Source organism: Electrona antarctica (assembly GCF_951216825.1).
Source record: "Electrona antarctica genome assembly, chromosome: 10".
Taxonomy (NCBI): domain Eukaryota; kingdom Metazoa; phylum Chordata; class Actinopteri; order Myctophiformes; family Myctophidae; genus Electrona; species Electrona antarctica.
The window spans coordinates 53,672,392-53,688,261 of record NC_136791.1 but is presented as its reverse complement, the minus strand read 5'-3'; the positions used below and the strand labels follow the sequence as shown (position 1 = coordinate 53,688,261).

General features: G+C 43.4%; 1 protein-coding gene across 3 annotated transcripts; it reads left to right on the top strand.

Annotated features, from left to right (window-relative positions):
• The first annotated feature begins 302 nt into the window (after positions 1 to 302).
• On the top strand, positions 303 to 11,280 carry LOC306931154 (very-long-chain (3R)-3-hydroxyacyl-CoA dehydratase 4-like). 3 transcript variants are annotated; one of them, XM_079512364.1, is made up of 7 exons: positions 303 to 638; positions 2,831 to 2,937; positions 4,070 to 4,197; positions 5,045 to 5,157; positions 7,123 to 7,229; positions 9,976 to 10,116; positions 10,874 to 11,280. In XM_079512364.1, exons 2-7 carry the CDS (start codon positions 2,907 to 2,909, stop codon positions 10,954 to 10,956), a joined length of 603 nt encoding a protein of 200 aa, XP_079368490.1. In that variant the 5' UTR covers positions 303 to 638; positions 2,831 to 2,906; the 3' UTR covers positions 10,957 to 11,280. The 3 variants fall into 3 exon arrangements, with proteins under 3 accessions (XP_079368490.1, XP_079368489.1, XP_079368488.1); XM_079512363.1 differs by having other exon boundaries at positions 303 to 946; XM_079512362.1 differs by having other exon boundaries at positions 303 to 950.
• Positions 11,281 to 15,870: the final 4,590 nt, after the last annotated feature.

Here is a 15,870-nt window from a genome sequence, read left to right as displayed (position 1 = left end):
GCATTTTTGTGTCAACAATTACAGTCTATGGTCAATAACGAAGCTGTTCGGCAGTTCGGCCTATGGGATCTGTTGCCACAGTTCGCTGGTGGGTGCCATAGGTGGGTGCAGCTGGTGCTTAGAATATACCTGGAATATACTCTGAGCTGGTGGTTCAAAAGGCTGTTGTCATGGTTACGGTATACCCACAGGCTATGGGATTGGGCTAAACTGCTACGAAAACCACTGTTGCCATGTCCGCTTATTATAAGCGATATTGGGCTTCATTTTCTGGGGCTTTGCTTGTTTCTATGGTTGTTTATTTGGGCTTCATAATGTTGTTTAAACCAGTTTTCTCAAACGTTTTCAAGCCAATGACCACCAAATAATCTGCAGACTTTACCACTACCAGGGACCACTCCACACCCGTCCACCCCTCTTTCACCATACAAGGATTTCTTTGAAAATAGCGTAGATTGGTTGCTTGTTTCTCTCTCAAAATCTGCCAACACTGGTGATAACGTTAGTACGCAGATGGATCTATGAGATGGATAAGTGCAATGATGAATGAAGTGAACGTCGTGTTATTACTTAGCAGCAGCACAACAAGCCTAATAGCTGTCTGAAAAACAACATAAACTTCTCTTATCACTCATCAGGTAATGACACGGTCATGCCACGGTAGCACTAGCGTTCAAATCGCCCAACACCTTGGTAAAAGCGCCCAGGCCAGCTCAGCCGACCCGCTAACTGTCCGTTTGCTGTGTGTGTGATGCATCGTTCACTGCTCACAAACTATAAGTCAAACATTTACTTGTTTCGCTCAGTCAGATGATGTGGAGCTGGAGCAGGACTTCTTCTTTCTAGAAGTTAACACGATGCTGTGATTAAAGGAAGGAACGGAAAACACCGTTTTTTTGCAGCTTTTTGTGGTGATTTCGCTCTGAAATAATAATAACAAAAATGAGTAGGTAAGTCTTGGAAAATATGTGTACTGTTTAGTACCTCGATGACAGCTTTAGCTAATAAGTTGTTTACAACAACAATGAGTTTTGACATGTTCATATCTACGAGAGATGTTAGCGCTCTCGCCCCTGTGGTCACTGCGGGGACACCAGCGGAGTCCTTTAGCTCCGAACATGTACAAACTGCAAAAATATAAGATGCTTACCCTGTTGCCCCAAACGTCAGAGAGGCCTACGGGGTGCTTGTATAATGTATTAGTCCGTAGTTCTCAATATAGAAGTGTTTAAATCCCGTCTGTGACCGATATTCTGTCGGGATCCAGTTCTCAATGGGCGTTAGTGCATCCGGTGAAAGCCGGAATTACGCTCAATGTAAACGGGAAGTAAACCAGGGGGGAAATTGCGTTCGACCACAGTCTAGATTAAAGCACTTCTTTATAGACAACTATGGACTAATACATTGCGCAAACACGCCGCTCGTCTTCTTAACATGTAGGGCAAGCGGATAAGCACCTTTATAATTTGCATTCGTACATGTTCTGAGCGCTGCGGGCTTTACTTGTGACCGTGCAGTGACCACAGCAAAACATTACGGGTTGCAACATTTCCCGATGCACAAGGAATGTTTGGCCATAGGTCAGGGCGTGGTGTTCCAATTAATTAGTTGGAGGGTAATGTGATTGTGATGTGAATCATGCATGATGAGAGAGATAGAGTGGTAGGGATTTGGTATGGACTAGTATATTAATAATAATAATGAACTATCTTATCATTTATCTTATCATTATTTCTCTTAGACATATCCAGTATTTCCTTTCTCTTTTAATGTTCTTCTCTTATACTCTTTTCAATACAGTAGCAAATTACTTAAAAAAAAAAAAATCAATTATATTACAAAGATCCTGTATTTTCTTCTCTTTTTTACGCGCCCTCTGTTTGCACCATGATTCAAATTGCGATTTTATCGTGATGTAAATTGTTACCAGTTTTTATCGATTTTCGATTCATGATATATCGTTACATGCCTAACTGTGTATGCATGGTTTAAAGTCGTCAGTCGCCACGACTGATTGCAGTCATTTGGATTCCATAGACGCCAGCATGTATCCTAAGGAAGCATGTAGTGCAGCGAGAATAGCCGATCTACAAGCTCTCAATGCGTCATGCATTGAGAGCTTGTAGACAGGCTATTTTCGGTTATTATTTACGATTTAGAGCATTTGATTCATTGAATGTTTTTATTTCACAGTATGAAGAATGGGTACATTTCAGACGAAAGCACAAGTCAATACAAAAACGGTTACTCTGTGGACCATCCATGATTAAGCATTACACTTATTTACAACAGGGTCCACCTTTTTCAATTCATCAGAACGACGTACAAATATACACTATAAAACACAGGAAATCAACATATAAAGAAAGGAAACGAGCCCAAAATGACATTTTTTTTACCAGCCACACACACACACACACACACACACACACACACACACACACACACACACACACACACACACACACACACACACACAGCAGTATGTAGAACAGCAGAAACAATATTACTAAAACATCATCATTTTACATATACCTGTAGAGGGTATGCGCGTGACATCATCATACCCGGAAGTTATGAAGAACGCCTAACTGTTAGTGGCAAAAAAAACTACTTTCTGGCGTTGACGGTCCATACATCCAAACAGAAAAGTCCTATCACTTTATGCATGCACATACCCTCTATTGTGTTGATTGTTTAGCAAAACGGTGCTAGTGTGGGTGGGGCCTTTCGCACCGTTTCACAAATGGCACATTTTGGCATTTTTTTCCAGCGGTGACATTTCATTTAGCTTTAATCCACGCATTGTTTGTTTGTCTCCACACTACAGGCTCAGCATCGGGTGTGCGTACTCGTTCACATACAACCTGTTCCAGTTCTGTGGACACACATGGCTGCTGGCAAACATGACCGCCAGGATCCTCTCCTTTGGTCGAGGTGAGACATTCTTCCTTGGGACACACATACTGGTATTTCGGGGGAATCTGTATCTAGACAGGCAGTCATAGAGGTAGGAAGGTTTGGGACATATCTAGACAGGCAGTCATAGAGGTAGGAAGGTTTGGGACATATCTAGACAGGCAGTCAGGGACATATCTAGGCAGGCAGTCAATGGAGGTAGGAAGGTTTGGGACATATCTAGACAGGCAGTCAGGGACATATCTAGGCAGGCAGTCAGAGTTAGGAAGGTCTGGGACATATCTAGACAGGCAGTCAGGGACATATCTAGGCAGGCAGTCAGAGGTAGGAAGGTTTGGGACATATCTAGACAGGCAGTCATAGAGGTAGGAAGGTTTGGGACATATCTAGACAGGCAGTCAGGGACATATCTAGGCAGGCAGTCAATGGAGGTAGGAAGGTTTGGGACTATGCAGGTAGTCATGGAGGTAGTTAGGTGCGAGACTATTGAGAGCTTTACAGACATGTAGTGTTCCTGGTTCAGAACAACAAAACCGTCATAGGTGAAGGCGCTCTCTACTCAGGGAGTCAAGTTGAGTCTCTGTAGCTGATGGGTGCAGATTCTTGAAGATCAATGGAAAAAGGGGAATATCCATCCATCTTCAACCGCTTATCCGTAGTCGGGTCGCGGGGGCAACAGCTCCACCAGAGTGCTCCAGACTTCCCTCTCCAGAGCAACATTAGTGACTTCCTCCTGGGGGATTCCGAGACATTCCAAGGCCAGTGAGTCGATGCGTTTCCTCCAACTGCACCTTGGTCTGCCCCGGGGTCTCCTCCCAGTGGGACGTGCGTCGAGGACCTCCCTAGGGAGGCGCCCGAGAGGCATCCTAACCAGATGCCCGAACCACCTCAGCTGGCTCCTTTCCAGGCGAAGGAGCAGCGGTTCTACTCAGAGTCTCTCTCGTGTGACTGAACTTCTCACCCTATCTCTAAGGGAGATGCCAGCCACCCGTCGAAAGAAAACTCATTTTGGCCGCTTGTATTCGCGACTCTCTTAATAAAGTTTGAGTTTCTTTATTTCATCACGAGCAGTCTAGAGAAACAAACGTTGTTTCGGGCACGCAGGCCGTGTTCCTGGTTCATTCATGTTGTTGTTGTCGTTGTTTTGCAGGCGCGTTGGCAGACACCTTCTATGCCGTCGGGGTGGTGATGACTCTCTGCCAGATGCTGTCCGTGCTGGAGCTGTTCCACATCGCTGACGAGATCGAGCAGAGCAGGCTCATACCTCGCCTGGTCCAAGTGTGTATTGATCTGTGTAAAACCCTGTCCTCCTTAAGAGCCTGGTCCAAGTGTGTATGGTCTATACCCTGTCCTCCTTAAGAGACAGTCTTTAAAGCCTGGTCCAAGTGTGTATGGTCTATACCCTGTCCTCCTTAAGAGACAGTCTTTAAAGCCTGGTCCAAGTGTGTATGGTCTATACCCTGTCCTCCTTAAGAGACAGTCTTTAAAGCCTGGTCCAAGTGTGTATGGTCTATACCCTGTCCTCCTTAAGAGACAGTCTTTAAAGCCTGGTCCAAGTGTGTATGGTCTATACCCTGTCCTCCTTAAGAGACAGTCTTTAAAGCCTGGTCCAAGTGTGTATGGTCTATACCCTGTCCTCCTTAAGAGACAGTCTTTAAAGCCTGGTCCAAGTGTGATACAGCAGTGGTGGAAAAAGTACTAAATGTTTTTACTTAACCCATTTAGGCCTGATGTCGAAATTTTAAAAAAAAACTTTTTTAAAATGTATTTTTTTCTCAGTGGTTCTCAATATTTCAAGGATCCCAAAAATTATATGTAATATGCCGCCGACCCCCCCCATCTGAAAATATGTTGTTCCAGGGACACCCCCCCCCCCCCCCCCAGAAGCAAAGATTTGAGTTTAAAACTGAAACTCTGAAAGAATATATATTCAAAGATTTGAGGCACATTTTCACGATTTTTCAAAAATAGCAGACCTACAAGCTCGTAGCGCGGCACTCGGTGCCACGCTATGAGCTTGTAGATCTGCTATTTTTCAATAGCTAAAATATAATGTTTAAAACACAAAGGGGTTCCCGCCCCAAAATGGGTTAATGAATACGGTGTTGTCTTTTCCACCTTGCAGGTGGTGGAGAGGAACCTGTTGCTGTTCCTGGTGATCATCGGCCTAGAAGACCTGCAGAGCAGTCCAATTGTGTGTGTCCAGTTCATGCTGTGGAACATCCTCGACCTGTTGAGGTGTGTACCCTAGGGCATTCACTTCTAGTCATTTTTACTAGTTGACTAGTTGCCTAGTTTACTAGTCGACTAGTTGTTTAACCACCTTTTATGTTTAAAAAAAAAAAAAAAAAATGTTTTTTTTTTTTTTTTTTTTTTGGAAATACATATTTGTACATTAAAAAACTGTGTACATTGGTGACTATAACTATAATCTACCTGATATTAAGGCCTACAAAATCGGTATTTTTTTTATCAACTAGTCGACTAGTACCAGCAAGGTCGACTAGTGGATTTACTAGTCGACTAGTTGCTTAATGCCCTAGTGTACCCAACTCCTTACTGCTGTGGTCCACGATCCACTTTGACTGCCGCCTAGTGGTCATTGGAGGTAGGCAGTTAGCTTGGAAATGACTGGATTACTACTCATTTTACGTCTGGTCTCCCGGCCTTGCAGACTGAGAGAGGAAGAAACGGCTAATAGTGAGCATTAGCTCACAATGTTTATCTTTGGCCAGAAACTGTAACATGGCGATCACGATGCGGTGAAAATTCACGCATAGGATCCGAACATCGGATGTTTGGTCAAAACCACGGACAGCGTCGTGGTTTCAGAGAAAATGAGCGAGGGAAAATCTATTCTGTCCATTGGTCAACATTTAGTGATGTGAACATAAAGCTGAAGTCAGTGTTTTTCTAAATGGACAGTGGACCATCAATGGCCCGACATGGATTACAGTCGCCACGACAGATTTCAGTCATTTGAATTCCATAGAAGTCAGCATGTTGCACAGTGAAAATAGCCGATCTACAAGCTCTGTAGTGCTTGAGAGCTTGTAGACAGGCTATTTTAGTAGATAGGCTTAATCCATTCTGGGCAGGAAGTCGGGAACCCCTTTTGGTGTTAGCATTATGTTATGCTTTAGCTATTGAAAAATAGCAGATCTACAAGCTCATAGCGCGCCACCGAGTGGCGCGCTACGAGCTTGTAGGTCTGCTATTTTTTGAAAAATCGAAGAACGACTGACATAGAAACATAGCTTTTTCAGAAAACTGTCAGGATGTAGAAGACATTTTTAGAATCTGATCTCAGGTCAAAATGGGTTAAACGAGCCAATGAAAGCAATATGAAAAGAGAGCAACAACATGCACATCCCCAACCCTTAAGTTTGCTGAGCAACGAACAGGAAAGAACAAAATGAAACGCTCCGCACACCGAACGCTCCAAAGCGACAGATGCTTTTACACCGAGCGCTTCAATGCGAGTATGTGTCAGATGATTCTTTTATCGTACCAGAATGATCTGCGTGACGTTTGGAGCACACAGGGCTCTTCTTCACACTAAAGCGAACACGCTGGAACGCCAATCTTTATACGCAACCCACAAAAACAATCAACGCGATCACATGGAATGCAGTACAGCTGTAGACATTTTCTCACGTGACCAAAACAAGTCGGGATGGTAAAAGACATATTAAGAGTAGTCATCTTTCTGATGTATTTCAACTGCGTATGACAATCGTGTATGTCACTTTACTATGATGACTCTTTTGGAGACTCTTTTACCATCCTGAATTGTTTTGGTCATGCCCAATCAGTCACTAGCCTGCACCTGAGACGTTCCTTTTGACTGACACCAAGTTTAGAATAAGAATTGAATACCACAGAATATCAATACGAAGAAACGGTAGTAGTGGATGGAGAGAGGATTTTTGTCCAACCAAGAAACGGCAACCAATGGCTGCAAAGAGGGGGTTCGCTTAGGAAACGACGCCGGTGACACCGTTGCACAAATCACACATTAGGACACAATTATTCAGTCGGGAGATCGAAATGAAGCCCCCCCACCCCCCCCACCACCAGTAACAGTGGTGGGCTGCCACTGTTGCATGCATAGGGGAAGCACTGCATTTTAGTTCATAATATTTCTTTCCAAAGTATCGTAAACGTATGTAATGTATGGAGTATGTTGCCCCCTGTGTTCAGGTATCCTCACCAACTCCTCTGCGTGATGAAAATGCCCTCCTTTGGCCTGCTGTGGGCTCGCTACACTCTGTGGATCCCTCTCTACGTCGTCTCCGTCATTACAGAAGGTATGACGCGCCGTTAGACTGCGCATGCATGCGCCGTTAGACTGCGCATGCATGCGCCGTTAGACTGCGCATGCATGCGCCGTTAGACTGCGCGTGCATGTGCCGTTAGACTGCGAATGCATGCGCCGTTAGACTGCGAATGCATGCGCCGTTAGACTGCGCGTGCATGCGCCAGGCAGGGAATTAATTGACTGCATATTCATTTAACCCATTTTGGACTGAGGTCGATTAAAAAAAGGCTTCTAAACTTTTTTTCTGAAAAACCCATGTTTCTATGTCAGTGGTGCTCAACCTTTTTCATGTCAAGGACCCTCAGAATTATCTCTATTGGGCCACGGACCCCCATCTCAAAATATGTAGTTCCAGGGACCCCCCCAGAAGCGAATATTTTAGTTAAAAATGTTCGCTCTGAAATATATATTCAAAGATTTGCGCCACATTCTCACGACTTTTCAAAAATAGCAGACCTATTTTTCAATAGCTAAATTATAACATGTTTAAAACACCAAAAGGGGTTCCCGCCCAAAATGGGTTAAAGCAATACTTTTACCCCATCATTACTTTTTCATTGTTAACTACTCACCCTGTGAAGCCTTGGGATTCATGGAGATGTTTTAGTTTTTCTCGCCTTCCTTCCTTCACGGCGAATGGATGATCCAAAAACGACGAGAAATGCCTGATGAATCAAATGATATAGGATTAGAACAGGATTTAACGGCAGCAAAACAATGGCAAAATGTACTACTACTGGCCTGGGCCATGGCTCAGTGGTCCAGGCACCCAGTCTGGCAGTGTGCCGCGGGTTCGACTCCCGATCCCGACGGCCTTTACTGCATGTCTTCCCCCCATCTCTCTCCCCATTTCCTGTCAGCCTACTGTCTGTCCCTCCATTAAATATATAAAATAAAAGGTGAAAGCCACAAAAAAAAACGTTTAAAAAATGTACTACTGCTAAACTAGAAAACACACATTTTCACTCAAACGTCACTGTTTAATCCATTTTGACCTGTAACGATTGTAACGATTCTACAAATGTCCTGACAGTTTTCTGAAAAATCTATGTTTCTATGTCGGTAGTTCTCAAACATTTTCATGTCAAGGACCCCCAAAAATATATGTAATTGGCCGCTGACCCTCATCTGAAAAAATGTAGTTCCAGGAGCCCAGAAGCAAAGATTTGACCTAAAAACGTTCGCTGTGAAAGAATATATATTCGAAATTTGCGCCACATTTTCACGAGTTTTCAAAAATAGCAGACCTACAAGCTCGTAGCGCGCCACTCGGTGGCGCGCGATGAGCTTGTAGATCTGCTATTTTTCAATAGCTAAAGTATAACAAAATGCTTAGTTAAAACACCAAAAGGGGTTCCCGCCCAGAATGGGTTAACACACTTAGGATAAATAGGATCATGCACTAAGGTAGGAGCGAGCCTACGCACTCAGCATTTGTGCACAAAACTGTCGTTTATCCAAGTTATCCAAAGTTTCAGTGAAAAATGCGTTTGTTTTGGAAGTGCAGATAGATATGACTGGATAGAGTGCACTTGGATTATACTGTGAGAGCTGTGTTGTGTTTAGTTTTGCTGTGTTGTTCATCCTGGAAGCCCTATTTTTCTTCAAGTGAAGTTTGACTCTGTTCCACAGATGCACATTGGAAATATAAGCTTGTAGATGGGCTATTATCACACTCTTTCTCACGTAATATTTGACAATTTGGCCAAAAAAGTAATTCAATTGTAACGCGCCACCGAGTGGTGCGCTACGAGCTTGTAGGTCTGCTATCTTTGAAAAATCGAAGAACGACTGACATACATAGCTTTTTCATAAAACTGTCAGGATGTAGAAGACATTTTTAGAATCTGATCTCAGGTCAAAATGGGTTAAATACAGTACTTCTTCTTCAAATCTTCTTAGTTACCTTCCACCACTGCAAATGACCCTGAAACGTCCCAGCATGAAGGAACAGCGTACGAGCAGCAGCATGTTGTCCTGACAGTGAAACGTGACTCGACATGAATGTGACAGTAATCGTGTTTGTACAATAATGTGTCTCGGCGTATACAGCCCCCCCCCCCCCCCCCCCAAAAAAAACATATTAGAACCGGGGACCCCTAAAATAATCATATTTGAACTGGGGGATGACCCCCCCCCCCCCCCCCACACACACACACACAAGCATATAGCTCGGGGCTGGGCAACTTTGACGATCTACAAGCTCAAAACACGTCGCGCTGCGACACGTTTTGAGCTTGTAGATCGGCTATTTTTGCTATATTCGAATTGAAATCTTGAATTTGTGCTAAACTTTACATTTTTATGTCATTTCAAATGCCTTTAATTATACTTGTGTTGAAGCAATGAGCTACTAATTTAGACTGAAGTAATAACAGCGGGTCATGTTTGCATGTTGTGGAATAGTAACAGCTGAAACCAATATTATATCAGTATTCTGACATTAACCTGAGTGCCACATTAAGTGAAGGTGGGGGCCGCCAGTTGCCCACCCCTGATATAGCTTGTTGCTTAGCAGAAAAGGAAACGACACAATAAAAATGTAAAGATAGCCTATTTTAAAATGGCAGCTAGCTTCCTTACTTGGATTCCGGTGTAGTGTAGTTCCAGACTCCATATAGCATTCGGAGATTGTGGAATAGTTGTCTGGCTATACGCGAGACTATACGTAGCAGTAGACATTTTGTCACATCCTAACTGCTGTGCTGACATTGTGTGTGTGACGTGGCGTCCAGGAATCACGGTGTACCAGGCGCTGCCCTACCTGGAGTCGTCCAGCAACAGTAGCACATACACCCAGCTGACCCTGCAGCCCGTGTCCCCTGGCTTCCCCCTGCACACGCTGCTGAAGATGTACCTACCCATCCTCGCCGTTGGTGAGACACGCACACTGACACATGCACACACTGACACGCACTCGCACACACACACACACACACACACACACTTAACTTAACCCCTTGTGTAGGGTTAAGTTTTACATGTATTTTCTCTAGCTTTGTTTGATTGGATCAGCAGCAAATTTGAACTGGAAACACGTGACAAAGAGGGAACTGTTGTTCTATAAAGAGCCTAGATTTATTACCTCTCCATCAGGTGGAGAGGGAGAAAACAAGCATACACTTAACCGTATCACTGCCACCTGGTGGACGCAAATGCCAACGCTTGAACTGGCGACCCGGATCTACTTTGTTTTAGTGTGATCCATTTTAGATGCTAAATAGTTAGCGTCAATGCTAGCGAGCTAAAATGAGGCCATCCTTGCTCTAGAAAGCGTCAATGTTCCAATCGGGATCACCGGGCAATCAGAAAAGACCTCCGAACGTCGGGCGTTTTGTCAAAACCACGGATCCGGTTTGATATCAATAATAAAGCTTATATGACGGAACGTTTTGTCACGAGCACAAGTACATACAGAGATGTTTAACTAAAGGATCATACATAGTCTGACGTCACGAGCCGCGGTGAAGAGCAAACCACCGCCACCGCTCCAGCCCTTCTCTCTGTTTTTACTCACCACCGCTCAACGTTATTTCAGCTCCGGTGGTCACCTCACCACCGGAGCGGTGGTCACCTCAGCACCGAAAAACCAGACTATGAATAGGCCTTTACTTGTCGTCACTGTCTTCTCAGGTGCTGGTGTCACAGTGTGGCAGCTGTTGAAGGAACGCAGACAGCAGTTGAACAAGTGGAACAAGAAGCATAAAAGGAAGTGACATGTAATGGTGGACATCCTCTCAACACTCTGACGCTGGAATCTATCTTTTACCCATAAAGACCGGAGGCCTATTCTACAGTACAAATGTCTTCTAAATCAATTTTCAGAAAAACCTATGTTGCCATATCAGTGGTGCTTGAACTTTGCCATTGGCGGCTTTGGCCACCGACTCCCATATCCAAATATGTGCATATGTTGCAATTTTGTACTTATTTTGTTACATGCATCCTAATGTCATTGTATAATTGTGTTTCCTTTTCTTGGTGTTCTGTGTAAAGCACATTGAATTGCCTTGTAGTTGAAATATACTAAACAAAAACCATTGCCTTGCCCCTGGTAGACCGTTATTAAAACTGTATTTAGTTGTTGTGACAGTATGTTGAAGAATGTATGATGTACATTTTTGGGGGGAGTTTGACATTCGGCTCAAGACACAGACATACTCAAATACTAAAACTAAAACATTGACATCTGGTCACGACGTAGGTGTGAGGGCCGCGTAGTGGCCCAAACTCTAGATGTGAGGGCCAATAATCAATACTGCAGTAAAGGTCTATAGTAAAAGTCTGGAATTCTAAATGTACTTGAGTAAAAAAAAAAAAGTACAAAAGTATTGGTATCAAAATGTACTTAAAGTACCAAAAGTAGAAAATTATCATTATGCAGAATGTCTCATTTCAAGTTTTCAAATGTAAAAAAAATCTGACATTAGCAGACAGCGAGCTTGTAGGTCTGCTATTTTTGAAAAATCGAAGAACGACTGGCATAGAAACATAGCTTTTTCAGAAAACTGTCAGGATGTAGAAGACATTTTGAGAATCTGATCTCAGGTCAAAATGGGTTAACCATTGCTTTGTGTACATTTATGGAGAAGTATGGAGGGTGTTAGAAAACTACAAACATCATCAATCAAAATAACTTATTATGAATGAATTTTATTTTCAGATTAGGCATGCAGTCTATAGGGTTGGATTTACAAACCCTACACATCACATCAGCGAGTGTGGTTTAAAGTTAATTAGGCTAGTTGTGATCATAAGATTTACTGTAAACCCTATCAGTCAGTCGGTTTAAAGTTTATTTAGTTGCGATCATAAGATTTACAAACGCTACACATAAGACAGTCAGTCAGAGAGTGTGGTTTAAAGTTTAACAATATAAACTGACTGCTACAATAACCTTAATAATAGAGACAATACACCATAAATAAATACTGAAACCAGATATAATCATTAGGGGGGTGTATGCATGTACTATGTGTACCATGTAAACTCTTAATTTCCATTTTCCAGCCATATCGTTGGGAAAAAAATATTTTTTTGAAAATAATTTGGGGACCCCCCAAAATAATTTGGCGACCCCCCCGAGGGGTCGCGATCCACGGGTTGAGAACCCCTGATTTTGGAACAATGTTTGTTTCCTCCTCAGTTGTAAAACAACATTGACATGTTTAATCATTTGGTGTCATACTAATACACTAAAACTAATTGTTTAGTGTTCAGTTATATTAATACATAACATATAGTTATATTTATAAATATATACATATAAATCAAACATCAGATAATACCTGCTAGCAGTGTGGCTTGTTTCAAAGTCGGAACAAACCAGCCGCTCCCGCTCTGCCCCAGGCCAGCACCATATTACAAAGCAAGCAACAAAACGTGTGTGTGTGTGTGTGTGTGTGTGTGTGTGTGTGTCAGGAGTCAGGACCAGTGGTGGAAAGTACATTTTGCTCAAGTAGCCTACTGTAAAATGTTTTTTTATTTTTTTATTTCCACTTTTCTATATACACTGTTACTTCTACTCCACATCTCAGAGGCAAATATTGTACTTATATTCAACTACAATGACTAGTTAGTTACTTTTAATTATTATTGCAAAACATATATTAACCGCTTCAGCCCTATTTTATACATTTCATACAAGTCATCTGTGACTCTGTGACATAACTTACTGGTGGTAAATCATTTTGAAAGTAGCTCTCACGTCATAAAAGTGTGGTCACCCCTGGACTAGGGTACCTACCCTAGGGGTATTCTCTCTAATTATTTTTATCCCACAATATTTGTAACCCAATGTAACCCGGTGCCAATGTCTAAGCCGTAACCCTGGGCGATACTCTCCCTCTGCCAACCTGGGGAGAGCCCTGGACTGAGCTCATGCTTTAGCTTGTAGATCTACTATTTCCACTATTTAGATGTTTTTGAGGGGTATACCCAGGGCCGGATTAACACCTCTGAGGGCCCCTGGGCACTGAAGCTCGAATGGCCCCCCTTCACGCGTGCGCAACATTTTTGCTGTTTTGGAGCCGTTTTGGGGCAGTTTTATGCCGTTATATTGGCCTATTTCCGGTCGCCTACCCCCCCCAGAGTGACAGCCAATCTAGCGCATTGTTGCTGCTTTACACACAATTGCACTTTTCAGCTGCCCTTCTCACCAACAATAAAACACTAATCTTTTTAGACACCATTTATTTCATTCGGATTAGCAGGGAAATGTTCTGTGGAGCTAAAAAAAAAAAGGAAAAAAAATGTATATATATTTTTTTTAGGGGCCCCTGGTGCCCAAGGGCCCCTGGGCACGTGCCCAAAGTGCCCATATGGTAGATCCGGCCCTGTTTCTTATTGTTCTCCTATTGTTCTTTCCTCTCTAGTGTTCACCACTGCTGCTTTTCATACTGAACAAACTACCTGTTTTCTGTGCCTCTCCTCCCAAATCAGCACCACCAGCTGCTGACTCATGAGCAGTGATTGAGCAGTGATTTGACAGCACAAAAGGTTGAATCTAATTGATAATGGTTAACAATAGTTTTCTACCCAATGAATGACAGGTGATGTGATGTCTCGCCTGCCTGATTAGAACACGTCCATGTTCATCTGTTGCATACTATACAAGTCTACACATTTTCACTTGTGAAAATCCCAAAGTACTATATTTTACCAATGCATTCAATACATTTAGATTTTCATTAGATTTAAGTAAAACGTTCTTATCCGATATTCAAAGTGAAACGTGTTTCACGTTTCCCACTGAGCCTTTTTGTAGTCTAATAGACGTCTAAATGGTAAAAGAAAATGTCTAAAAACTGGGGTAAAAATTGTCTAAAAATTAAAAAAAACTTTAATTTTTAGACAATTTTTACCCCATCATTTAGAAAATTGCTCAGTGGGTTGCTTTAATCCATTTTGGGGTGGGGAACCCCTTTTGGTGTTTTAAATATTATGTTATAATTTAGATCTACGGTGGCGCGCTACGAGCTTGTAGATCTGCTATTTAAAACCTTTGCTTCTGTAGAACGCCACAACGGTAAGGCCTTCCGGTCTGATTTACGGATATGTTATAGAGCTCCACGAGACGCACGCGTGGAACTGTAGTACGTCCTCGGGCGACCTTTCTAGTCGACATGGCGCGCGCGAACGTTCCACTACACCGAGTGGCGCGCTACGAGCTTGTAGATCTGCTATTTAAAACCTTTGCTTCTGTAGAACGCCACAACGGTAAGGCCTTCCGGTCTGATTTACGGATATGTTATAGAGCTCCACGAGACGCACGCGTGGAACTGTAGTACGTCCTCGGGCGACCTTTCTAGTCGACATGGCGTGCGCGAACGTTCCACTACACCGAGTGGCGCGCTACGAGCTTGTAGATCTGCTATTTAAAACCTTTGCTTCTGTAGAACGCCACAACGGTAAGGCCTTCCGGTCTGATTTACGGATATGTTATAGAGCTCCACGAGACGCACGCGTGGAACTGTAGTACGTCCTCGGGCGACCTTTCTAGTCGACATGGCGCGCGCGAACGTTCCACTACACCGAGTGGCGCGCTACGAGCTTGTAGATCTGCTATTTAAAACCTTTGCTTCTGTAGAACGCCACAACGGTAAGGCCTTCCGGTCTGATTTACGGATATGTTATAGAGCTCCACGAGACGCACGCGTGGAACTGTAGTACGTCCTCGGGCGACCTTTCTAGTCGACATGGCGCGCGCGAACGTTCCACTACACCGAGTGGCGCGCTACGAGCTTGTAGGTCTGCTATTTAAAACCTTTGCTTCTGTATCATGACATTATTATGAATTATGCTTTATGAACTTATGACCATGAATTGTTGTATTTTAGCTATTTTAGTCTTTTTAAAGTAAGCATTTTAATAGCAGCACTTACATAGGAAGTCAGAGAAACGAATCAAAGAAAAGACCGTTATCTGCCAGTGGAATTCAGAACAGCGCCACAGCCCATCCACATGTATGTGGCAGCGGTGGCCGAACGGATAGCGGCGCGGTCTAGATACCGGAAGGTTCCCAGTTCGAATCAGCCGTCCGACACGTTAAAATTACCACCGCTGAAATGCCCTTGAACAAGGCATCAACCACTACGATGAAATGTGTTCTATGAGCAGGGCCTGGCTGGAAACAAGTTCTTGAGCTTAGCCCAGATACCCTGGGTAAATATAGATTTCATTTCATTTCATTTCATGAAGCCATATGCCTCTCCCCTCCTCTCCTCTCCTCTCTTTTTGAATGAACAGACAAAACACAAAACACAACATGTTCATTAATGTTATTCTTCACAAACTAGACATTTTATTCATATTTAGAAAATGCAGAATCCAATGGCGTCGGTCTGGGCTCTCCACGCCGTTTGCAAAGGATCTATAGAACGTCCTCGGGCGACCTTTCTAAGAGGCACGGTCTCGTTTCACTTTTTCAGCCAGGACGCTGTTAGAGTCTATGGGTCTATGACGTGTCTGCATGCACAGAGCCAAAGTGAAGGACGTTTTGTACGACTGTCGGAGGCGTACGTCCGAGACACCTAACCGTTCGTCTCGGCTGGCTCTCCGACATATCCGAACGTCGGACCGTGATGTTTTATCGTTGGCGCGTTGTCGCGCGTCAAAGTCGGCAATTTGTA

Excerpts from the sequence above, each read along its gene's own strand:
- LOC306931154 (XM_079512362.1), top strand. Across the intron at positions 2,938-4,069 it reads GATCCTCTCCTTTGGTCGAG|GCGCGTTGGCAGACACCTTC; the intron begins GTGAGACATTCT and ends GTTGTTTTGCAG. Across the intron at positions 10,117-10,873 it reads CCTACCCATCCTCGCCGTTG|GTGCTGGTGTCACAGTGTGG; the intron begins GTGAGACACGCA and ends CTGTCTTCTCAG.